General features: G+C 49.6%; 1 protein-coding gene across 2 annotated transcripts in view; it reads left to right on the top strand.

Moving 5' to 3' along the window:
• Positions 1-16,947, top strand: part of ZDHHC14 (zDHHC palmitoyltransferase 14) — a 265,569-nt gene extending 248,622 nt beyond the window's left edge. Inside the window, exons 8-9 of one of the 2 annotated variants that reach the window (XM_078054521.1) lie at positions 3,267-3,369; positions 15,697-16,947. In XM_078054521.1, coding sequence (XP_077910647.1) covers positions 3,267-3,369; positions 15,697-16,050 — 457 coding nt within the window. In that variant the 3' untranslated portion in view covers positions 16,051-16,947. Of the gene's footprint in view, positions 1-3,266; positions 3,370-15,651 lie in introns of both variants that reach the window. The other variant, XM_078054520.1, reaches the window with a different exon arrangement.
• Positions 16,948-19,762: the final 2,815 nt, after the last annotated feature.

Here is a 19,762-nt window from a genome sequence, read left to right as displayed (position 1 = left end):
GAAAGGAATTTAGAAGTCTCACATTTTGAGCAAATCTCTTTTCTTGTTCCCCATTCTTCGATTTGCATTTGGCGCTGCTTTGTATTGTTTATATATCAAATCTTGTCACAACCAAACTTATGGCTTCCACGACCGGATAAGATTTCCTACTGTGGCGGAGTTGGGGCTGTATTCTTTCCAGAACCCAGGTCCCTGTGAATGGGGCATTTCTCGAGGACAGCACCCCCGCGGAACCCCATGAACCGCTCCCGGGTTTGTGCAGGGAACATGGGCTGCTGGGCTCTCCCGCTGTGCCCACAGGCTCCCGGAGCTGGCCCTGGGCAGAAATGACAGGGGGATAGTGCTTGTCTTTGCTTCTGCCTCCAGTCGCCTTCTGTGCCCCTTCTCTCTCTGCCCTACCTCACCCACCCCGGTGCCCCTAAGAGGGCCAGACCTTCCCCGGGCATCCCAGCCAAGCCTGTGCAACAGGGACTAAGAACCACGAGCATGCCCAGAATCGTGTGCCTGAGTTGCCTCTAAAATGTTCTGAAATGGTGTAACGATGTGCTCATCAGAGTGTCTTCCTGTTTCCCTCTGAGACCTATGAACCATGAGGGCAAAGACCCACGTTTGGTTCCCTGCATGGGTCCCCAGGGCTGTGCATGGCAGCAGGGTAGGAATGGCCAGGTTTGGCGGAGGAGGTCCTCCTACGAGTCTAGCAGAGGGAATGGAAAATTGGAAAGAGAGAAAGTCCCAAGGTGTGATCAGGGTCAGGCTCTGCGGGCTGGTGCTAAGGGTCAGCCTGTCACTGACAGATTGAATAGAATGGCAAGTCTACACAGTCAAAGAGTGGCTGTGACAGAGGGCGGGGTGCAGGTTCCATGGGACACCCAGGAGGGCTTCCCAGAAGAGGGGGCCTAAGTTGTCATCTATTGTAACGATGAGTAGGAACTGGGGGAAGGAATCTTGGGGAGGACACACGGGAGCAGCCTGTGCAACGGCCCTGAGGTGAAAGGAGAGTGTGGCCTGTCAGGGGAGGAGCTGAAGGAGCTCGGGTTAGGAGTGAGGGGACCACGGAGGGCAAGGCAAGAGGTGAGGCGAGGGGAGCGCGTCCAGATTAGAGGGGCTCTCAGGTCATTGTGAGGACTGAAAGGAGACTCGGGAGAGAATGTTACAGTCTTGGCTGTGTGGATGGTCCATGAAACAAGCTGAACACAGAGGAGGAAAGCTGAGAAGGAGTTTATTTTGTCCTCCCTTCTGTCCTTTCAGACTCTTTGGATGACCTCATTTTTTGTTTTTGTTTTTGTTTTGCTCCTGAATGAAATCCCCTGCAAGCCCTTTAATTTCTCCTGTCACCTAAAAACGGAACAAAACAAAGGACTCAGGGCACTTTCATGTCCTTGAGCATCGTGTCATTTCCGTGAGTAGGGACCCGGGAGTTCACTGAAAGGCAACACTCTCCACCCCTTCACCTGTAGCCACGTTAGGATTTCAGCACATCTTTTGGGAAGACACAGTTCCACCCCCACTGCACACTGGCTCTGTCCCAGGGGACCTGCAAGGTTCCCATCCGCCGTGGGCTGCAGATGAGCGCTTGTCCACCCTTCTCTGCTCTTTCCACTTTGATCTTCTGTGCCCTCGCAGGGGGTCACACACTTGGTGTGAGCTGCACGGGGCTCCCGCACTCCCCTTTGGAAGATGGAGGTTCTTGTCGACTATTAGTTTTTCTAAACCTCTGGGAATCCAACCAAAACTGGAAGCAGAGAGAGTCCCGTTGTCACAAGTATTTTTTCATGCCTTGTTACCGTGTCGTCTGGAGACCTGCAGGTGCTAGTTGGGAAAATTCCTGTCTCCTGAGAGCCAAACTGACAAGGAGGAGGGCGGCCTCAGCACACCAGCAGTCCACCCTCAGGAGGAGGGGACGTGTGGGCACCTGGATGCACCTGCGGCATCTCCCCGAGGCTGCGGGGCGCGGGGCCAAGCCCCACACGGTGGGGGCCACGGAGCACCCACTCGTAAGCTGGACCTCCCCCTTGCCCTTTGCAGTCCTGCCCTTAGACTCGAGGTCAACACTGAGCCTTCGCTCGGGGAGGAAAAGAGGCAGCTCTTTTGATGGCAACGTAAAGCTTTCCCCTACATCCTGTCTGGGCCACAGCAGCCCCCCAGCCATGGGGCATAGAAGAGATGGCTTTATTATTCATTAATGATGCCATTAGTCTGCAAACTTGCCTGTGGGAGACAGGGACCCACTTCTGTTCATTCAGCCACCAAGCTTCTTCTCAGCTCCTAGTGGGCGTCCGCTGTGGAGCGCGATGATTAGGAAGACCTGGTTCTTGCCCTCCTGAAGCTTACACTCCACGGCAGACGCAAATCTGGAAGCGGGTGATGCCGACATGATGTAGCCGACAGGGTGCTCGGAGGGGACAGCGGAGGGGCCCGGTCCGGGGTGGGCCGCGGGGTGGGGGGGCAGGTGCTTTGGGGGAAGAAAAGATGAAGACTGCCCTCCGGAGCTGGCAGGCTGCTAGACAGAGGGGACTGTAGATAAAATCACGGCGACGCAGGCAGAAAGTGGTACGTAGCACTAGAGGGGTCACGGGGAGGGCCGGGAGACTCCAGAGAGGGGCAAGAGCACGGGCTGGGGGCTTTGGAAGCTGCCGTGGAGAACGGACAGTGGAAGGGAAGGGAGAGCGACTGGGGCGAGACAAACCCGAGCTGCAGCGAAACGCAGGGCCCGCCAGCACCGAGCGCGAGCGGGCTGGGGCGGGGCTTGCGCCGCGTGCCGCGCGCAGGCGCAGGCGCAGGCAGGTACCACGCGCTTCCGGAAGGAGTGGACCCGGGAGCGCTGTGCTTGCAGTAAGAAGGCATGGGCTGAGGCTGGGGCGGGAAGTGGGGACAAATGGTAAGAGGCTGCGGAGTGTTGGCGGGTGATGGAGCGCCCCCACAGCAGGGCAGGCAGGCGGGGAGACCTCATGAGGACTGGGCGTTAGGCGGAGGGCCGCTGGCCATGCCGGGTGTGGTCGCGGGGGCTGGGGACGGGGTGGGAGACCATGGGAGTCCGCAGCAGGTGGCAGGGAGGGAACAGGGGCTACAGGCATTTTTTAAAGGCAAGGGTGACGGAATTTGGTCCCTGACTGTACGTGAAGGTAAGTCAGGGTGTAGCCCCAGGTGCCGGCAGTGGGGCCCCACATAGAAAGAGGGAGCCCCAAATGGAAATTAAAATAGGGTTGATGGCATTTTTGGCTTTTCGTTCACTCTCTTCCTCCGTATTGCTTTGTTTTCTCCGGCAGCCTCATTGACAGAAGAGGGTACATCCAGCCTGACACGCCACAGCCAGCCGCACCCTCCGACGGGATTGCCGCGTACGGGGCCACGCAGTCCCAGAGCGACATGGTAGGAGCGCCTGCCGCAGGGGCCAGAGCTCCCTGCAGAGGCTTCCCTTCTGCTTCCGTGTCACTAACCCAGTAACACACCAAGCACCCCTAGAAACCTGCCCGGGACGCCCATCAACTGAAAGGCCCACGCGAGGGAAAGGGAGCCTGAAAGAAAGCAGTGCCCAACAAAGGATTAGGGCCGTTGAGTGGTTGGTGTGTTCCGGGTCGCGTAAGGGAAGTACACATGAAAAGGTCTTCCAGAGACAGGTCATGGCACCTTGTGATGGCAAGTCCCCTTGCACAGAAGCAGGGTGCTGTGTGGGGGATGAGATGCAGCTGCGGGCACCAGGGCTGGCTGGCCGGATAGCCCCTTTCCGTGCCTTTGCCTCACTCCGCGCCCACCTCCCCCAGCCCTCTTGAAGGGTGCGGTGGGTGGCCAGTTCTCCCCACTCTCAGCCCAAACCTTAGATCAGCCATGCATACCTTAATGCACATAATCAGACGAGGTGTTCTTCATTCAGAGCCCAAACTGAGCGAGTCTCTCCAAAGAGGGCTCACAGGTGTCCTGCGAGGCATGGAATGTGGACAGGCTTTGTTTCCAGTCTGCAGGTGGGAGACTTGGGGCCAGGGCGGGAGCCCCTCCATGGGTACCTGAAAGCACAGTCAGGCCTGGCTCTGACCACCAGTCCCTTAAAAATCCTTAGGTGTCTGGAAGACAGTGGCTTCACTTTATCTGGAACAGATTTCCCTAAAGAAGTTCCATGTTTCAGAAAGGGACCCAGTCTGCAGCGCCCCCCCCCCCACCTTGGAGCTTTTTGTTCTTTGTAGACTGGAATCACCTGCAACAGTTTCCATAACAAGCAGGTCAAAGACCTGCCTTTTGGGGTAGACTGGGAAAATGACAGCCTCCTGGACGCTTTGTTTCTGCTTATAAAGAACTAACTGCAAGGTGAAAGCCAACAGTCTCAAGACAGTCTCTGTAAGCGCTCAGGGCTAAGGGAAAGCGCTTCATCCCCGCGACCCTGTGGCCGTGTTAACAGCCCTGAGAATGGGCTCCAGCCCCCAGCAGAAGCTTGCTGGGGGTTGGTTGTTGCTAGTGGTGGTGTCTAGTTTGTTGTGGTGCTTTGCTTTGCTGATAAAGCGTCTCCTTGAAAGGCAAGTACATGCAGGTCACGGTCCTGGCCACTCCACTCTGTAAGTGGTCACAGGACATCTTGTTCTGTCCTCATTCACCCACACAAATGACCCTTAAGGGTCACCGCCTTGTTTTTCAGAGGAGGAAAATGAGGACAGAGAGTGTAAGGAGAGAGGCCCACAGGAAAGGAGATTACATGTATTTGGCACCAATTGTGTTCAAAGCACTTGAGCAGAATCTTGTTTAATCCAAACCAACAATGGCAAATGGGCATGCTTGTCTCTTGCTTTTTTTTTTTTTTTAAAGCTAGGAGAGGTAGATCATCTGCCCAAGGGCAAATAGCCACGAATTTGTGGATCCAAAACCAGTCTGATGGGTAACGCCCGTGTTCACTTCGTATACTGCTTCCTTTACGTGAACAGGCACTAAAGACAACGATATCCATGTTCAGGAGTCCTTCTCAGCTATCGGCAGGTGCACAATAAATGTCGCGTAAGGACAAAGTTCCTGTAAGGAACCCTGACCACGGCAGCCACTGATAACTCCTGTGATGTGTGTTCGTGTTTTCACACATCGCATATATAACCTCTCACTCATTCAGTGACTCTTCCTGAGTCCCTGCTGTGTGTTGAGGACTTGACTCGGCGGTAGGGATGCAAGGTCTGGAGTGCAGTCGCTCTGTCCTCGAGGAGGCCGCGCTCCGGGGACAGGACACACGCACACGTGAAGGATGTAGTAGGAACCTTCACGAGAAGAAAACTCTGATGGCAGTGGTCCTTATCAAAATTAAAGAACTTACGTGAGTTTCACCCCGTGACTCCCATGCTCTGCACTTTCTCTAGATTTAAGAAGTAAACAAGGCCCCCTTCAAGGTGTTGACACTGACAAGCCTGTTTATGATAAGATGGGATGAGGGCAGAAGTTATTAATTCCACAAACATTTATTGAGCACCTACTGTGCGCCTCTATGATAGTCAGCGCAGATTTAACAAAGGAGACCAACCATTTCGCTCCACACGGTTAATCAGAGTCATCAGAATTGCTCTTGTGCCTCTGGGGTCCAGGCCGTCTAGACCTGCGCAGTGACCCCCGTTAAGGCTGTACCCCCGAGGGCACTGGCCTGGCAGCAATGGTTAGGCTGCCGCTGCCTGTTCCCATGGGAAGGCCACCTCCCAAGTAACCAGTGACCCTGAGGGCACTGCTCTGTGGCGCCATAAGGATTGTTTGAAGAGGACATTTCTGAGATGAAGAAGCTGTAACGGGGAAGCAGCGCCATTGCTAAGCCCTTGTCATTCAGTCCAGCGTACGGATCCTTTCTAAGGCATCACTTCGTCTCCAGCTTGGACTCTTAGGTCAGGAAGCATGAAAATACTTTTAAAAACCTCAGGCTCCTTGCCCTCCTGTTCTTCCTTCTCTCTGGAGATGAACTGCACATGTTAAGCGCTGGTCAGATCAGGGGCTTGGGCAGAGCTCTGACCTATCATGGAGCCTCCTCAGGCCCAACTCGGGTCTTCCTTATTCTCCTCTCCAAGCCGGGATGGGGATTAATTGTGCAAAGAGCCAGGCTTCTGCCACTTACTAGATGAGTGACCTTGGCAAACTGCTTAACCTTCTGCCTCAATGTTTTCATCCATAAAATGGGAACATTGGTATCTTTACCTTGTAGGGTTTCTATGGGGATTAAGTGAGTTAATGCATGTTAAGCACTTAAAACCTTGTCTAGCACAAGGTAAGTATTATTTAAGTATTAGCTATATTATTATTATTGTTATTATTATTATCATCATCATCATCTCCCTGATATCCATGGTGACAGGGTCAGCCAGGTCAATTGCATCCACGCTGAGCAACTGGAGAACAATGGACATGACTCGGGTGAGGGAAAGAGCCTCAGTGGGAAGCAGAGAGTGAGAGCTCCAGTCCTGGCTCCCACCAGTTATCTCCCTGACGATTAGCAAGTCACTCTGCTTCTGTGGTCCTCAGTTTTCCCCACCTGCAAAATGGGAGCTGGGACTAATTTGTCTCTAAAGTCCCATCTAGTTGGAAGCTCTTTGTGAGTCTCTGATCTTTGCAGCTTGACAGATAGGTCAGAAGAGCAGAGGTCTGGGCTTCATACCAAAACTTCCCCTTCTTATTTGTCTCATATTTCTCAAATCTCTAGGATAAATCCTACCTAGCCGTGATGTATAATCCCTTTTATATGTTGCTGGATTCAGTTTGCTGGTGTTTTGTTGAGGATTTTTATATCTATATCCATAAAAGATTTTGGTCTGCAGTTTCCTTTTCTTGTTTTGTCTGGTGTTGGGATCAGGGTAATATTAGCTTCATAGACTGAGTTGAGAAGTGTTTCTTCCTCTTTTGTTTTTTTGGAAGAATTTATGAAGAACTGGGATTCTTTTTAGAAGATCTGGTAGAATTCACCAGTGAAGCCATCTGGTCCTGAGCTTTTCTTTGTGGGTAGCTTTTTGATTATGAATTCACTCACTACTTTTTACAGGTCTATTCAGATTTTCCACTTCTTCTTGAGTCAGTTTTAATGGTACATATCTTTCTAGGAATTTATTTTACAAAGTTATCTAATTTGTTGCCCTTGTCTCTTTGGTCATACATCAGTATTGTTTTATTATGGAAATAGATGAAAGGAGGAAAAGTTAAGGACTGGAAAAGTAAAAACAAATAGAAAATGAAAGGAATCTAGAAGTGAAGGGAGAGGGCAGCAGTAGCCCAGGACCATGGTGAGAGAGAAGGAACACAGGTGGAGTGAGCCTGGAGCCAGGAAATCGGTGTTTTAGGTTTCTCACATGCTGTGAAATGCATGTACCTCCCCCAGCGTGGGCTGCAGGTCCTGCTCTGAGTAATGTTAGGACCAGGAGAAATATGCAAGCAGTTTCCAGGAATTGTCAAAATACGGAAAAAGGAGCTGAAATATTTCAAGACTGAAAATAAACTAATTCCTTGAGGCAAATTGTAACATGCCTTTCTTTTGACTTGCTTCGTCTGCCTCCAACAGACACCCCAACCAAGACCACCACAAACTGAGCCAACACATCAGGACCAGCAGTGCTTGGCCAGAAGGAAGCCCAATCCCTGCAGGTTTTCTAGTGTCTGAGGCAGCACCCAGGCCCTTACCTTCTGCTCTTTAGGACATGTGCATCATCACTAAGAGCAATTTGTCCACAAGCAATCCACCATCTTCCTTTTTATTTATTTATTTCATTTATTAGATATAATTAGAGCTCACGATCAATAAAAAACATTCTTGTGTCCCAGTCCCCAATTAGACAGATGTGAAAACTGGCTTTAAATCCTTTAAAGTTGAATTTAAATCACAAGGTAATTAAAAAAAAAAAAGGTGAATTTCAGGCAGTTTTAAAAGTGGAACCAAGTTTATTTAATACAGAATTATACTGTGGTCAAGTGGGTTTCTGCTGGGGTTTATCACTCTTTGCAATCATCAGAGTGTGGACAATATTGATAGTGTTACTGCAAGGATCATCTCATTTAATCCCCACAACAACCTGCAAGGTGTTCCCATTTTACAAAGCATGAAACTGAGGCTTTAGAATAATGACTGGCTTGCTCAAAGTCACACAGCTAGTGGTTCAAGGCCTGGTTGTTTTCCGCTAATTCAACTTCAAAAGCCCTCAAACTGGTGTCAGCTGAACCTCTTCAGATCTTGCCCTTACATCTGGCAGCTGAGCTTACTATGATCCAGTGGGCCTCAGCCTTGGATGAACATTAGGGTCACAACGCTGATATCCTGAGCCCAGTTAAGTCAGAATCCCCAGGTGGTGGTCCAAGCATTGGCGTTATAATGATCCTGGAGGTGATTTTAATCATCAGCCAGCATTGAAAACCATCACGATAGCCTTCAAATTCTCTTGAATTCTCCAAAAATGTGGGTTAAAGGAATGATTCTTGAGCCATATTTTGTTTTGACACAAAGTTTTTCTCGAAAAACCTTGGGTCAATTGGGCTCAACTAAGACATGATCTGTTCAGAGAATATTCATATTCAGGTGTATGGAGGATTTCAACAGAATGTGCTAGCAAACGAGAGGCCGGGGAGTTGTGGAACTCCAAACAGAAGTACCTGGGTTTCAGGCAAAGCTTTCTGGAGGAGATGATGTCTGAGCCAAATATTAAGAGATGAGTTACAATGCATTAGCCACCCAGGGGTGGGAGAGATGCTCCAAGCAGAGCACGGACAGAGGCACGGGCACACGTGGGGTGGACCTGCGTGCCTGTCCGGGAGCAGGAGGATTGAGTTACCAGGCTGTGGGTTGCAAAGCAGGTGTTGGAGGGAGCTAAGGCAGGAGAGGAGAGTGTGAAGAGCCTTGGGTGCCTTATAGTCAGTGTGGATTCCTGTTCATGGTAGGGAGCCATTGCAGAGACTCAGTTCAGTGAGCGATACCCTCAGATTTTCTTGGGATGAATGGAGCCCGGGAGGTCATGTGGGGTGCAGAGGGAGGCATGTTAATAAGGAGACAGGGAAAACAGAAGAAGACCTTCACTGTAGGTCTAGCTGCAGTAGGTCTGGCCAGGACAGCTGAGATGGGTTCAGAGAAGAGGCAGCAACAGTTAGGGGCTTGGAGATGGAGTCTCTGTGGAGGTCTGGGGACAAGGAGCCAGGGATGCCCCCGCCTTTCAGCTTGGTGACAAGGTGGTCATAAAAGCCACCAAAGGAAACACAGGAGGAAGGTTGGGGGAAGCTGATGGTGGCATTTGGATGTCCATAGATAGCTGGGGGTGGTGGGGAGGTGCCCTGCCGGGAGCTGGAAAGCTTACGGTTTGCCTCCCCGTGCTTACAAAGGAATGATGTGACTTGTAGAAATTCACTTTGAAATAGTAGAGATGTGAGTCAATTTTATTAGTTGTCCTAGAAGTAACAGCCAATCGTGCATTTTTAAAAAACCGCGAGTTGCTCATGTTGTCATCTATTAACCTGATTTCGTCTCTCATGCTGGAAGATTCTTATTTTGAAAATCAACATTTATTATCTTTTCCTGACTTTCTCTCCACCCACCCCTGTCAACTCTGCCCTCACCAAGTCAAATCAAGTCTCTTGATCGAATTGGACACCAGTGAGGATGATAGAATAAAGCCGAAAGATAATGAAGGGGAAAGCTTTGCAAATGGACAGCTTTCAGTACTCAGTGCAGCAGGGAAAGGTAGAGGTTGGTGTGACCTCACAGCCCCTGGGCTTGCATTCACCAGTCCTGACGCTGGGGGCTGGGACACTATGGGCAAGTCCCTTAGTCCCAAGAGCCTCCAATTCCTAAACTGTGAAGGGAAGTAGGGGAGAGTGGTGATCAGCTCCCTGGATGGTGGTTGGAACTGACTGAGACCCTGCCTGTCCCATCCTCCCAGCCCCAGCGGATAACACGGCCTGGTGCATGGGAGGTGCTCATTAGACGCTGGACTGAGTGTGTGTGAATGTTCCCCTCTCCCGGCCTTGCTCAGGGGGGTTTTGCACAAATATTGGTTTGTTCCTGGCTTCATTCCTCCACCTCATTCCATCCTCCCTCCAGTTTTGTCACATCTGCAAAAGGCTGCACCATGAATATGAAACTAGGAACCAGAGGGACGGAGTTCTCTTTGGGGCAGGGACAGCCTTGGTAGGATCAAATTAATCCATGGGCTGAGAGACCAGAGGGCATGGCTAGTCTACCCCCTGGACACTGTAAGCACAGTGCCTGTGTGTTTTTCCAGGAACTATGAAAATTTTCAAGACCTGAAAACAAATTAGGAGCTCTAAAATATGAAAACTACAAAATTAATACATGTTTAAAGTCTACAAGATGCATGACTATGTCGACTTCATTGTTAATTTTATTAATTAAGTTTGGCATTCATGGAAATTTTATTAAACTTTAGAAGCGATTTGTACATTGGGTTTTTCTCACTTTATGAGAATTCCCAAGCAACATATGATTACAAAGAAATCATTACCAATTCTAAAATAAGTGAGTTGCCCATAAATAAATCTAAAAGTGAACTGACTTGAAGCCCCACACACTCTCTACCTCCCTGTGCTGCTTTGGTTATGAGAAACTCAGGTTTCAACTCAGTTTACAGCTGGGAGAACTCTTTCTGGTCTCAAGGCCCCCACCCACCGCTGACAGTGCCCCCAAATATAGAAGAACATCTTCGGGAGAAGCTGGATATGAATGCTCTGATGGGGAAAAAGAAGAGTAGAACACAGCTCAGAACCAGGACCAGAAGATGGACCCAGGATGCAAATCCTGCCCAATCCAAGGAGATGCCCAACACTCAGAAGCCTCCACCCCAAAGATGTTTAAAACGGGAGAGTTAGCACCCCCGATTTGGGGGTGGGGATGGTTGTTTAGTGCCCAAGTGATCTTCCCTCTACTACAAATTCCCAAGGAATAAAATGTTAGAAAAGTAATGAAGGGACATCTAAAGCATTAAAATGGTGTGTGTTAACTCCAGTATAGCCTTTGTCGTCTGAATGCCTGTGACATTCTGAGGAGCCAAACTGGAAGTACGTGCAAATTAACCCCAGTGCCAACGGAAGACCACGTTTTCATTATTCCTATTTTCCTCATCATTGGCTTGTATTATTACCTAATATTGAAGTTCTTTCCATGTATGTACAATCAGGACATCCAGCTGTGGCCCAGTTTTTAACGTGTATATCTCACTTGATTTAAGTGATTTAAGTACTCTGTAGCATCGGGGTCATCGTTTATGCTTATATATGACACCTCTAATTAGAAGATGCTTTGGGACCACGTGCTATACACCGAGATGATAACGTAGTACATGGCTGTTGGAATTTTTGTTTTTTTAGAAAATCATCTGTTATATTTACTAAGCCTATTTTTAAACCCCCCCCTTAATCCAATATCAAAAAATACTAAACCTAGCAGTTACGTGATTTATTCAACTAGTATTGCAGAACTCTCCGTGCATCATCTGAAAAATCTAAAATAGTAGGAAAAAAGTTACGCACGCTTAAATGATAATGGTAAATAGCAGGATAAGAAGGAAGCTCTCCTCCTAACCTACATTTTAGGTGGATTTTAGAAGTCTATAGTGTTTCTATAACTGTAGATGAGCACTCATAAGATGCCCAGAACAGCTTCACAGCCAAGCAGACATAAAGCGGCCCAATGCTAATACTTTTGACAAGAATTGGAGCAGAAGCAATATATAATTTCACTCACCCTTCATTTGTATACAAGACCGTCTAGAAAGCTCCCAGCTTTTCACAGCATTTAATCTGCGTGCTAAGTTTATTTCAAACAAGAAGTCAGCGAGAGTAGAATAAAATGTATCCCAACATGAGCAATTTTATTTGAAAATCTGCAGAAAGAAAAAAGTAAATTATCTCTGCGCTGTTTTCAAATTGTAACATTAAGTGATAATGTGTGTGACATCTGAACATCTGAAACCATAAACTTCTTTGCAAGTTAAATGGCAGAGTTTCATTTGGGCAGTAAATCAGCCCATCACAGTGACTATTGTAAGCAAAGCAATCCAGCTCTTCTTCCAGCATTGTTTCGTGCTGTCAACACGAGGGTCTTTTCATAAACACTCTTCCAAGCGATCAGGTTTCTATTCCAGTGGTCTTCTGCATCTGGATGATTTTTGACTTTTAGAATGGCAGTTTCATAGAATTCAACCTGATGTTTGATAAATAGGAACCTTTAAAGCGTTGTTTTGGAATGCTAGCATGAGTCTCTCAATTTCCCGTTTGTAGTGGATGGATTGTCACTGCCCAATATCCAGGTGCTTGGTTGGTTTCTCTTAAGATTCTGTAAGTGGTTAGATCCATTAAAAGACACCTAAGGGCGTCTTGGTGTTAGTGCTGGAGCTAAGCCCTGCTACCAAGTTGTCAGAGAAGAAAGTAAGCAGTGATGTCGCCCCCTACTGGTTGGAGAGAGGAGTCCACACATGAAAAGCCAAGAAGGTGGGCGGTGGCTTGAGAAAGGCTGAGCTAGGAGGAGAGGTGGGAAGGAAGACAAGGAAGGGAGAAGAGGAAGAAGAGGCATAGGGAGGGCTCCGGGAGGGAAGATTGAGAACAGGATGCTGGCATCCAGGCACGGCTCGGCCCTGGGGTCGCTAGCCAGCCTGCTCCCAGGCTGCACCAAGCCACAGGATGTGGAGGCGGTGAGCGAGCTCAGCTGTCTCGGTCAGTAAGGAGACCAAATGGTGATTTTCACAAAACCGTTCTTTGCAAAGCACAGTATACCCAAAGCCCTGGGACAGTTTCCAGAAGATGAATGTTTCATCAGGAAGGTTGCTCTTCTCTGCCTCTGCCCTGTTGAGACTGAGCCGGTGTACTGGACCAGACTGACCGTACTGGAGAGCGTGAGCAAAACCTGCGGGGACCAGCCTGCCTGCAGCCCCCACCTCGCTGCACAGCACCTCCCGCCAGAAAGGGCCCCCCTCCCCTGAGCTGGAACCCCCTGCCAGACCGGCCCAGGGGAAAGTGCTGTGGTGGCAAAAACCATGGGGTGTTTTTTGGGAAGATGAGTACAGGGGAATCCAGCCCTTGCCCCAGGCTCTCAGTGTTTCTGAGCTCCCTGGACTGGGAGGAAGGCTGAGGGGAAAGTGAGGGTCTCCCCCAAGACTTGCTTTCCTTCGGTAAAGAGCTCTACTCTTGCCTGGAATTGGGTCTTCCACTTCATAGAGACTACAGTTCTCCCTCCTCCTCATCTGGGCTGGGGGTGGGGGCTGGCCTGCCACTTGTGATTATAGGAAGAAACCCATCTGGCCAAAGGACACGCACACGGGAGCAGATGAAAGAAAAGCCGAAATGTCCATTGACAGATGAATGGATAAAGAAGAGGTGGTATATATAATACAATGGACTATTACGGAGCCATCAAAAAATGAAATCTTGCCATTTGCAATGACATGGACAGTACTAGAGGGTATTATGCTAAGCGAAATAAGTCAGTCGGAGATAGACAAATACCATAGGATTTCACTCCTATGTGGAATTTAAGAAACAAAACAGATGAACATAGGGGAAAGAAAGGAAAAATAAAATAAGATGAAAACAGAGAGGGAGGCACACCATGAGACTCCAAACTGTAGGAAACAAACAGGGTTGCTGGAGGGGAGGTGAGAAGGGGGATGGGGTAACTGGGTGACGGGCATAAGGAGGGCACGTGATGTAATGAGCACAGGGTGTTGTATGCAACTGATGAATCACTGACCTCTGCCTCTGAAACTAAAACTAATAATACACTATATGTTAACTAAGTTGAATTTAAATACAAAATATTTTGAAAAAAGAAGGAAGGAAGGAAAGAAAGAAAAGAAAAAGAAGAAAGAAAGAAAGAAAAGAAAGAGAAAAGAAAAAAGAAAAAAAAGGCCTAGTGAGTCGGAACTTGGATGAACTCTCTCTCCTCCCGGAAGGCTGCATGGTGCGTGGTTCGTGCTGTTCCCTGCGTGGAGGTGGGTGAGTGATGACAGCTCTGGGTGTCCCCGGGGCAGGATGGTGAGGCACCTCCATCGCAAACCCATTAGCACAGGTCCTACAGGAACTCAGGCGAACGTTCTGAAAAAGAGTGGAGGGGATAATAAGACAAGGAAGGTTTATGAAGTAACTACTGTGTGTCACATGCAGTAGTAGAAAGAGGTTTACAGTCAAGCAAACCCAGATCCTGGGTCCTTGCCTTACTCGTATCTGTAAGGTTGAGCAAGCCACTCATTCACTTCAGCCTCAGGGTCTTCACTGGCAAAGAGGGGAAATGTGTTTGTTCTAAGAACTTCTGAAGAAACTCAGTGCAGTGCCTAGCTTACTGCTTGAACCTAAAGTCACACCCGTTCCTCCTCCTTCCAGTGGAAGAGTGGTTCCTGAAAATCCCTAAGGACTTACTGGACACACTCAAGTTCAAGTCCTCTGAGTGCCACCGAGGTCTCTTCTGGCTGATCCCAAACCTGCCCCATCGCTCCAGGGAGGGTTCCACGCTCCACGTTCCACATTCGAGCAGCTAAAAATATGTTTACACCATTTCTTTTGCCCAGTGAGTGAAGTGAGGGAAAGGACATGAGGTGTAGCATAAGACATAAGAACGTTTAGAAGAAAAGGAAACATCTTGTAAAATGTTGGCATTCTCTTTCACAGATTAAAAAAACCCACAGAAGCTCAATTAACGGTTCTCGAAGTGGATGGAAATTTAGCAGTGGGGAATTCTGGGGCTTTGTGAACAACAGTCTGATCAGACCCTGAGGGGCTTGTCTTTCTTTCTTTCTTTCTTTTTTGTAGTAAAATATACAAAACATAAAATTTACCATTTTAACCATTTTTCAGTGAACAGTTCGGTGGCAATAAGTCCGCTCACAGGGTTGTGCCAAGATCACTACCATCCATCACAAGGCCTCTTCATCTCTCAAAACTGAGACTGTCCCCAGGCACACTGGCTCCCTCTCCCCTCCCCCCAGGCCCGGGCACCCCCCCTTCTTTCTACTTTCTGTCGTTGGGAAGTTAAGTCTTCCGGGTACACATGGAAGTGGAATCATAGACCATTCGCCCATTTGTGACTGGCTTACCTCACTCAGCACCATGTCCCCAGGGTCCATCCGTGTCGTAGGGTGTGTCAGGATTTCCCTCCTGTCTGCACTCAGCGGCGGCCCATTGTCTGTCCAGACCACATGCTGTCGGTCCGCTCATCTGTGGACGGACCCCGGCTTCCACCTTTTGGCTGTTGTGACTGACACTGCTATGAGCGTGGGTCCAGGCCCCTGTATTTGTAAAACGATAGAGTCAAAGTGGTTTTCAGTGTGCGAGCGACAACCACGGAAGACAGCTCTAGGTGGTAAGGCCTGTGACTCTGTCCTTGGGATTGTTTCTTAATTAGGTCGTGTCTGGGACCAAGGGCCAGGAGCATGGTGGCCTCCGGCTGCACATGACTCCCTGGGCCCCTGTGGGTGATGAGTCCCTCCAGCGGCTGATTTCGGTGCAGGCGCTGGGTGTCTCCGGCCGATACCAGGCTACTGAGCACGCTCTCTGCCTTGCCTGACCGAGGTGTCACTAACGGGTCTCTCTCTCTCTCTCTCTCTCTCTCTCTCTCTCGCATCCCTCCCTTCCCCATCCCCTTCCCCTCTTCCTCCCTGTGCCCCCTTCCCTCCCCACCCCGTGCCGGGCGCATCTCCGCCTTCTCTTTGCTGGCTCCCCCCTGCTCTCCAGTGCGACCAAGACCAGTGCATTCAGAGCACCAAATTCGTTTTGCAGGCCGCGGCCACGCCCCTGCTGCAGAGTGAGCCCAGCCTCACCAGCGACGAGCTGCACCTGCCTGGGAAGCCGGGCCTGGGCACGCCCTGCGCCAGCCTGACGCTCGGGCAGCCCACGCCGCCCTCCTCCATGCCCAACCTCACCGCCGAGGCCGCGCTCACAGACGTACTGCCCCTGAAAGAGGAGCACGTGGGCCACCAGTTCCTGACCCCCGAGGAAGCACCCTCACCCCCCAGGATGCTGGCAGGCAGCCCCCTGGCCCACAGCCGCACCATGCACGTGCTGGGTCTGGCCAGCCAGGACTCTCTGCACGAGGACTCGGTGCGCGGCCTGGTGAAGCTCAGCTCCGTGTGACCACAGCCCAAGGGGGCGGGGGAGGGGGGGTGGCAGATGGCGGGAGCTTTCCCATGACCCAGTTCCCCGGTGGGTGAGGACGACTCCGGGGCCTGGAGCACCAAGACCCCTCGGAGAGCAGATGGATCCTCCTCCGAGGGCAGAGGAGGGCAGGGCCCAAATGCCTGCAGCTTGGGTCGAGTTGAATTTTCTTCCCCACCCGGACTGCTTTGATAACAATGAAAATGGCCAAGTGGCTATTTTCGGGCGATTGGCATTTGAGGGGTGGGCCTGGGGAGAAAGGAGCAGTCTCCGGGGCTGCAGGCCGAGTCTGGGGGGAAAGGACCGTGTTCGGCTGGATGTTCTGCGGCCTGCCCGGGGCTCTCGGGACAGACCGCGGGAAGGTTGAGGACACGGTGGCCGGACTGACTTGGCACTTCCGTGTTATGCTACTAATATTTGTAACAGACCTACCATTCCATTTGTTAATTAAAAAGACAAAAAAAAAACAAAACAAAACCAAAAACCTAAAGGGGGAAAAAAAAATGACCAGATCTGGATTTGCATGCCACGCTACGTCTGTTTACAAGTGGTGTTGGTATTCAAAAGGAAATGCTGCTTGCTTGCTTTCTTTCTTCTAATTTGGTGAATTTTCCAGTGCTGTTTTATGGGAAGACAGTGCGACACACCGAGGCCAATGGACAATGGCATCGCTCGCCCGCTTCTTGAGCTTCCTTAGACAGGGGTAGGCGGCGCCCGGGCTGCGGAGGGCTGCTGGGGTTTAGCCTATCGCGTATCAGTTAACCTTCTGTTTAGTAGTTAGATGAGCTATTGTGTTGTACCACGCCTGCCACAGTTTCCACCTCCTTGTGTGACCAAACTTCCTGTGGACAGCCAATAAAATGACGTCCTCTGTTATTTTGGATCTGCGTACAGTTATCCTTAACAGCTTCAATGGCAACACAGTCATCTGGATGGCCTGTGGAGAGTTTGGTTCTATCGAAGTATCCCTAGCAAGAAATGGTCTCCAAACAGCCACAAATAAAATCTTTGAATGGGGGGGAAGGGGGGATTTACGGGATGATTTCTCAGGTAAGAGGGTAGCTTTCCAACAGTGGTTTTTTTCTTTCTTTTTTTTTTTTTCTTTAATCGTCTCTTTCTGACACAGTCTTAGCAGAATTTGCTCCATTTTGACAGGTTGCCACAGGGCAGTTAATCCACGGGAGAGGGGAGAGGGCTTGCAGGGAGGAGAGCCACCGTGGGGTCATCGTCTGGGTCCTGCTCTGTGTGGCCAGTGCTCGGAAAGGGCAGCATGAGGTCCTCCTCGGGTGTCAGAAAATGAGGAGGAGAAACCGGCTTAACGTTTGGGCCCCGATCATGTAGATCATCATTCTTACCCAGATACAAAGCAGAATGGAATTAAGAAAATTACCACTTCGTTCAGTTCATTTATCATCGAGAAGGGAGCTGGCTCTGTATTTGGGGAGTAAGTCACTTTGGAGGCAGCTGCAGGGACTCAGCAGGCTCTGTCCCCGCTTCTTTCCAGATGATAAATTCAACAGCCAAATCGACTCAAGTTCAAAATCAAGCTGGGGCTCCTCACAACCATGTGAAACACAAGACGCCCCCAACGGTTTGCATTTATGGAAAAAAAACTATTTCTCCTGTGAAAGAGTCGCCATTTTATAGAAAAGGAAAGGAGAGAAGAAAAAGAAAAGCACAATTTAAAGTCTCATTGGGAATAAAGCCAGTTCTTTGTTGGTGGAGAAATCTTTTGTGCTGAAAATGACCACAGAATTCCTGCATGGTGGTGTCTTGGCACGATCTGTACTTTTCATACTGTATGTACTACTCGAATAGAAAACAGGAGAGGTAAATGATGGGTAGCCATTGTTGATCTCCTGGACTTCCGAACTCCTTGTGCTCACTTGGAATTTATAATAAGGGGGACAGAGCTCTTCTTACACAGCCAGACACACATTCACAGTCACAAACCCATAGGGATTCTCTCCTTGCACACACCGCCTGTGAGCAAGAAGCAACAGCCCCACAATGTGCCTTCCGTAACTTTCCTAACCCTCTACTTTCTGCCTCCTTCCATCTGCTGCCCGGAGACCCTGGGAGAGCTTTGGCCCTGGGGAGAGGATGGATCACTTCCCACTCCAGTATCTGTGCGGCTCGGTCCATTCCCAGTTTCTTCATCTGGAAGCTGAAGACAATGGACTCTTGAGTCTCCATTTCTAACATCATCTAACTCAGTAGTTGCTGATTTCCCATGATTGGTCCCTCTTTCTACCTCCTTATGATAAAATCCAAGAAGTAAGGATCTTTCATTTGTCTTTAATAATCAATATTTACATAATATTTATTACCGATCCTCCACCCACCCCAACCCTGTCTCCCGTACCCACTTGACATCGTTTATCAAAAAGGGGATTGGGAATTTCGGCGAAACAAAGCTATTCAAGGCTATTCAGTGTCCAAGAGGGAGATTAACTTGAATGGGCCAATTTGCTAAGACAATTAACTTCTTAAAACCCCAAACCAGAGATACAGCCCTTTACTCTGTGGCTTAGAAAAGAGGGGAGAGTCTGCAGAATGAAGGACTTGATCCTGGGAGCTCCCTTCTTCCCCTGATCTCAGGAAAGTGACTTCTGGCGATGGGTCTGCATTTCCCATTAACTGATAAATATATATATTTTTTAAACGTTGAGTGGTTCCATCAAGCTGTGGCTGAGTATAGACCTCGATCTTTCTCAATTCTGTCAGTGTGCTATGGATTGATTGCATGCTGGCTATAAAAATAAGATAAATATTTTACCATGCTATTAAAGTTTGGACCATTATCAAACATACGCACACACATACAGCCTCACTTTGTTGTTTAAAAATTCATCTGCTTTCATCCTCCCAGGAGTGCGCCAGGGACTGCAGGCTTCCCAGGCACTCGGAGGCTGAATTGAGCCTGAATGTCCTGGTCCTCAGAAGGACGTTGGATGGAGCAGCAGGGCGGCCGATAGCCTGCATCTGCAAGGGCAGAATGACATCGCATTCTGGGCCTGGGGATAATCGGCCCAGCGTTTGTGCTGTGCCCACTTGAAAAAATGCCCATTCCAGCTTGCACATGTAATTATTTCAGCCTGGGAGGATGATGCCATAACCCCACCCTGCGCCAGCAAAATGCCAAATACCTGTTCTGGCCCAGAATAGCACAAAGGAAGAGTCCTTCGCTCAGCCCCACCCCCTCCGAGGGCACCGCAGTTCCCCCCTATTGTGTTTAGGATTATTGACTGGGATTCCAAACGAGAGGCGAACCCCATTTTAGAGCCATGCTTCTACTGGACCTGAATGGGTTTTCAGAAGCGCCCCCTAGCTTTTTACTGCCCTGGGCCTGGGCCTTCTCGTCTGATTCAACAGCAGGGATATGAATTTGCCTAAACTGACAGGAAGTGTCCTTGGCACTGGAGCCTGTAAAAACATCTGTGGGGAAATGCTGGACCTCGAGCCATTCGGGGACCATCATCAGTGGGTACGGAGGCTTCTGAAGGGCACAGCCTGATGGGCTCCTCTGCGGGTCTCAGAGCCTCCTTGCTCCCCAAGGAGGGGAGCTGTAACTCAGATGCCCCCTTCCTGAGCTCTGCCCACAATCATCCTCCTCACCAGAAACCCAGTGCTTTTCCACCTTGGCTTGTGGTTTTGAGTTAGCTAGACCGTATCAGGAATTCACATTCGT

This window comes from Halichoerus grypus, chromosome 9 (genome assembly GCF_964656455.1).
Source record: "Halichoerus grypus chromosome 9, mHalGry1.hap1.1, whole genome shotgun sequence".
NCBI classification, from domain to species: Eukaryota; Metazoa; Chordata; class Mammalia; order Carnivora; family Phocidae; genus Halichoerus; species Halichoerus grypus.
Note: the sequence above shows the minus strand (reverse complement) of the source record. Positions and strands in the feature narration are given on the sequence as shown.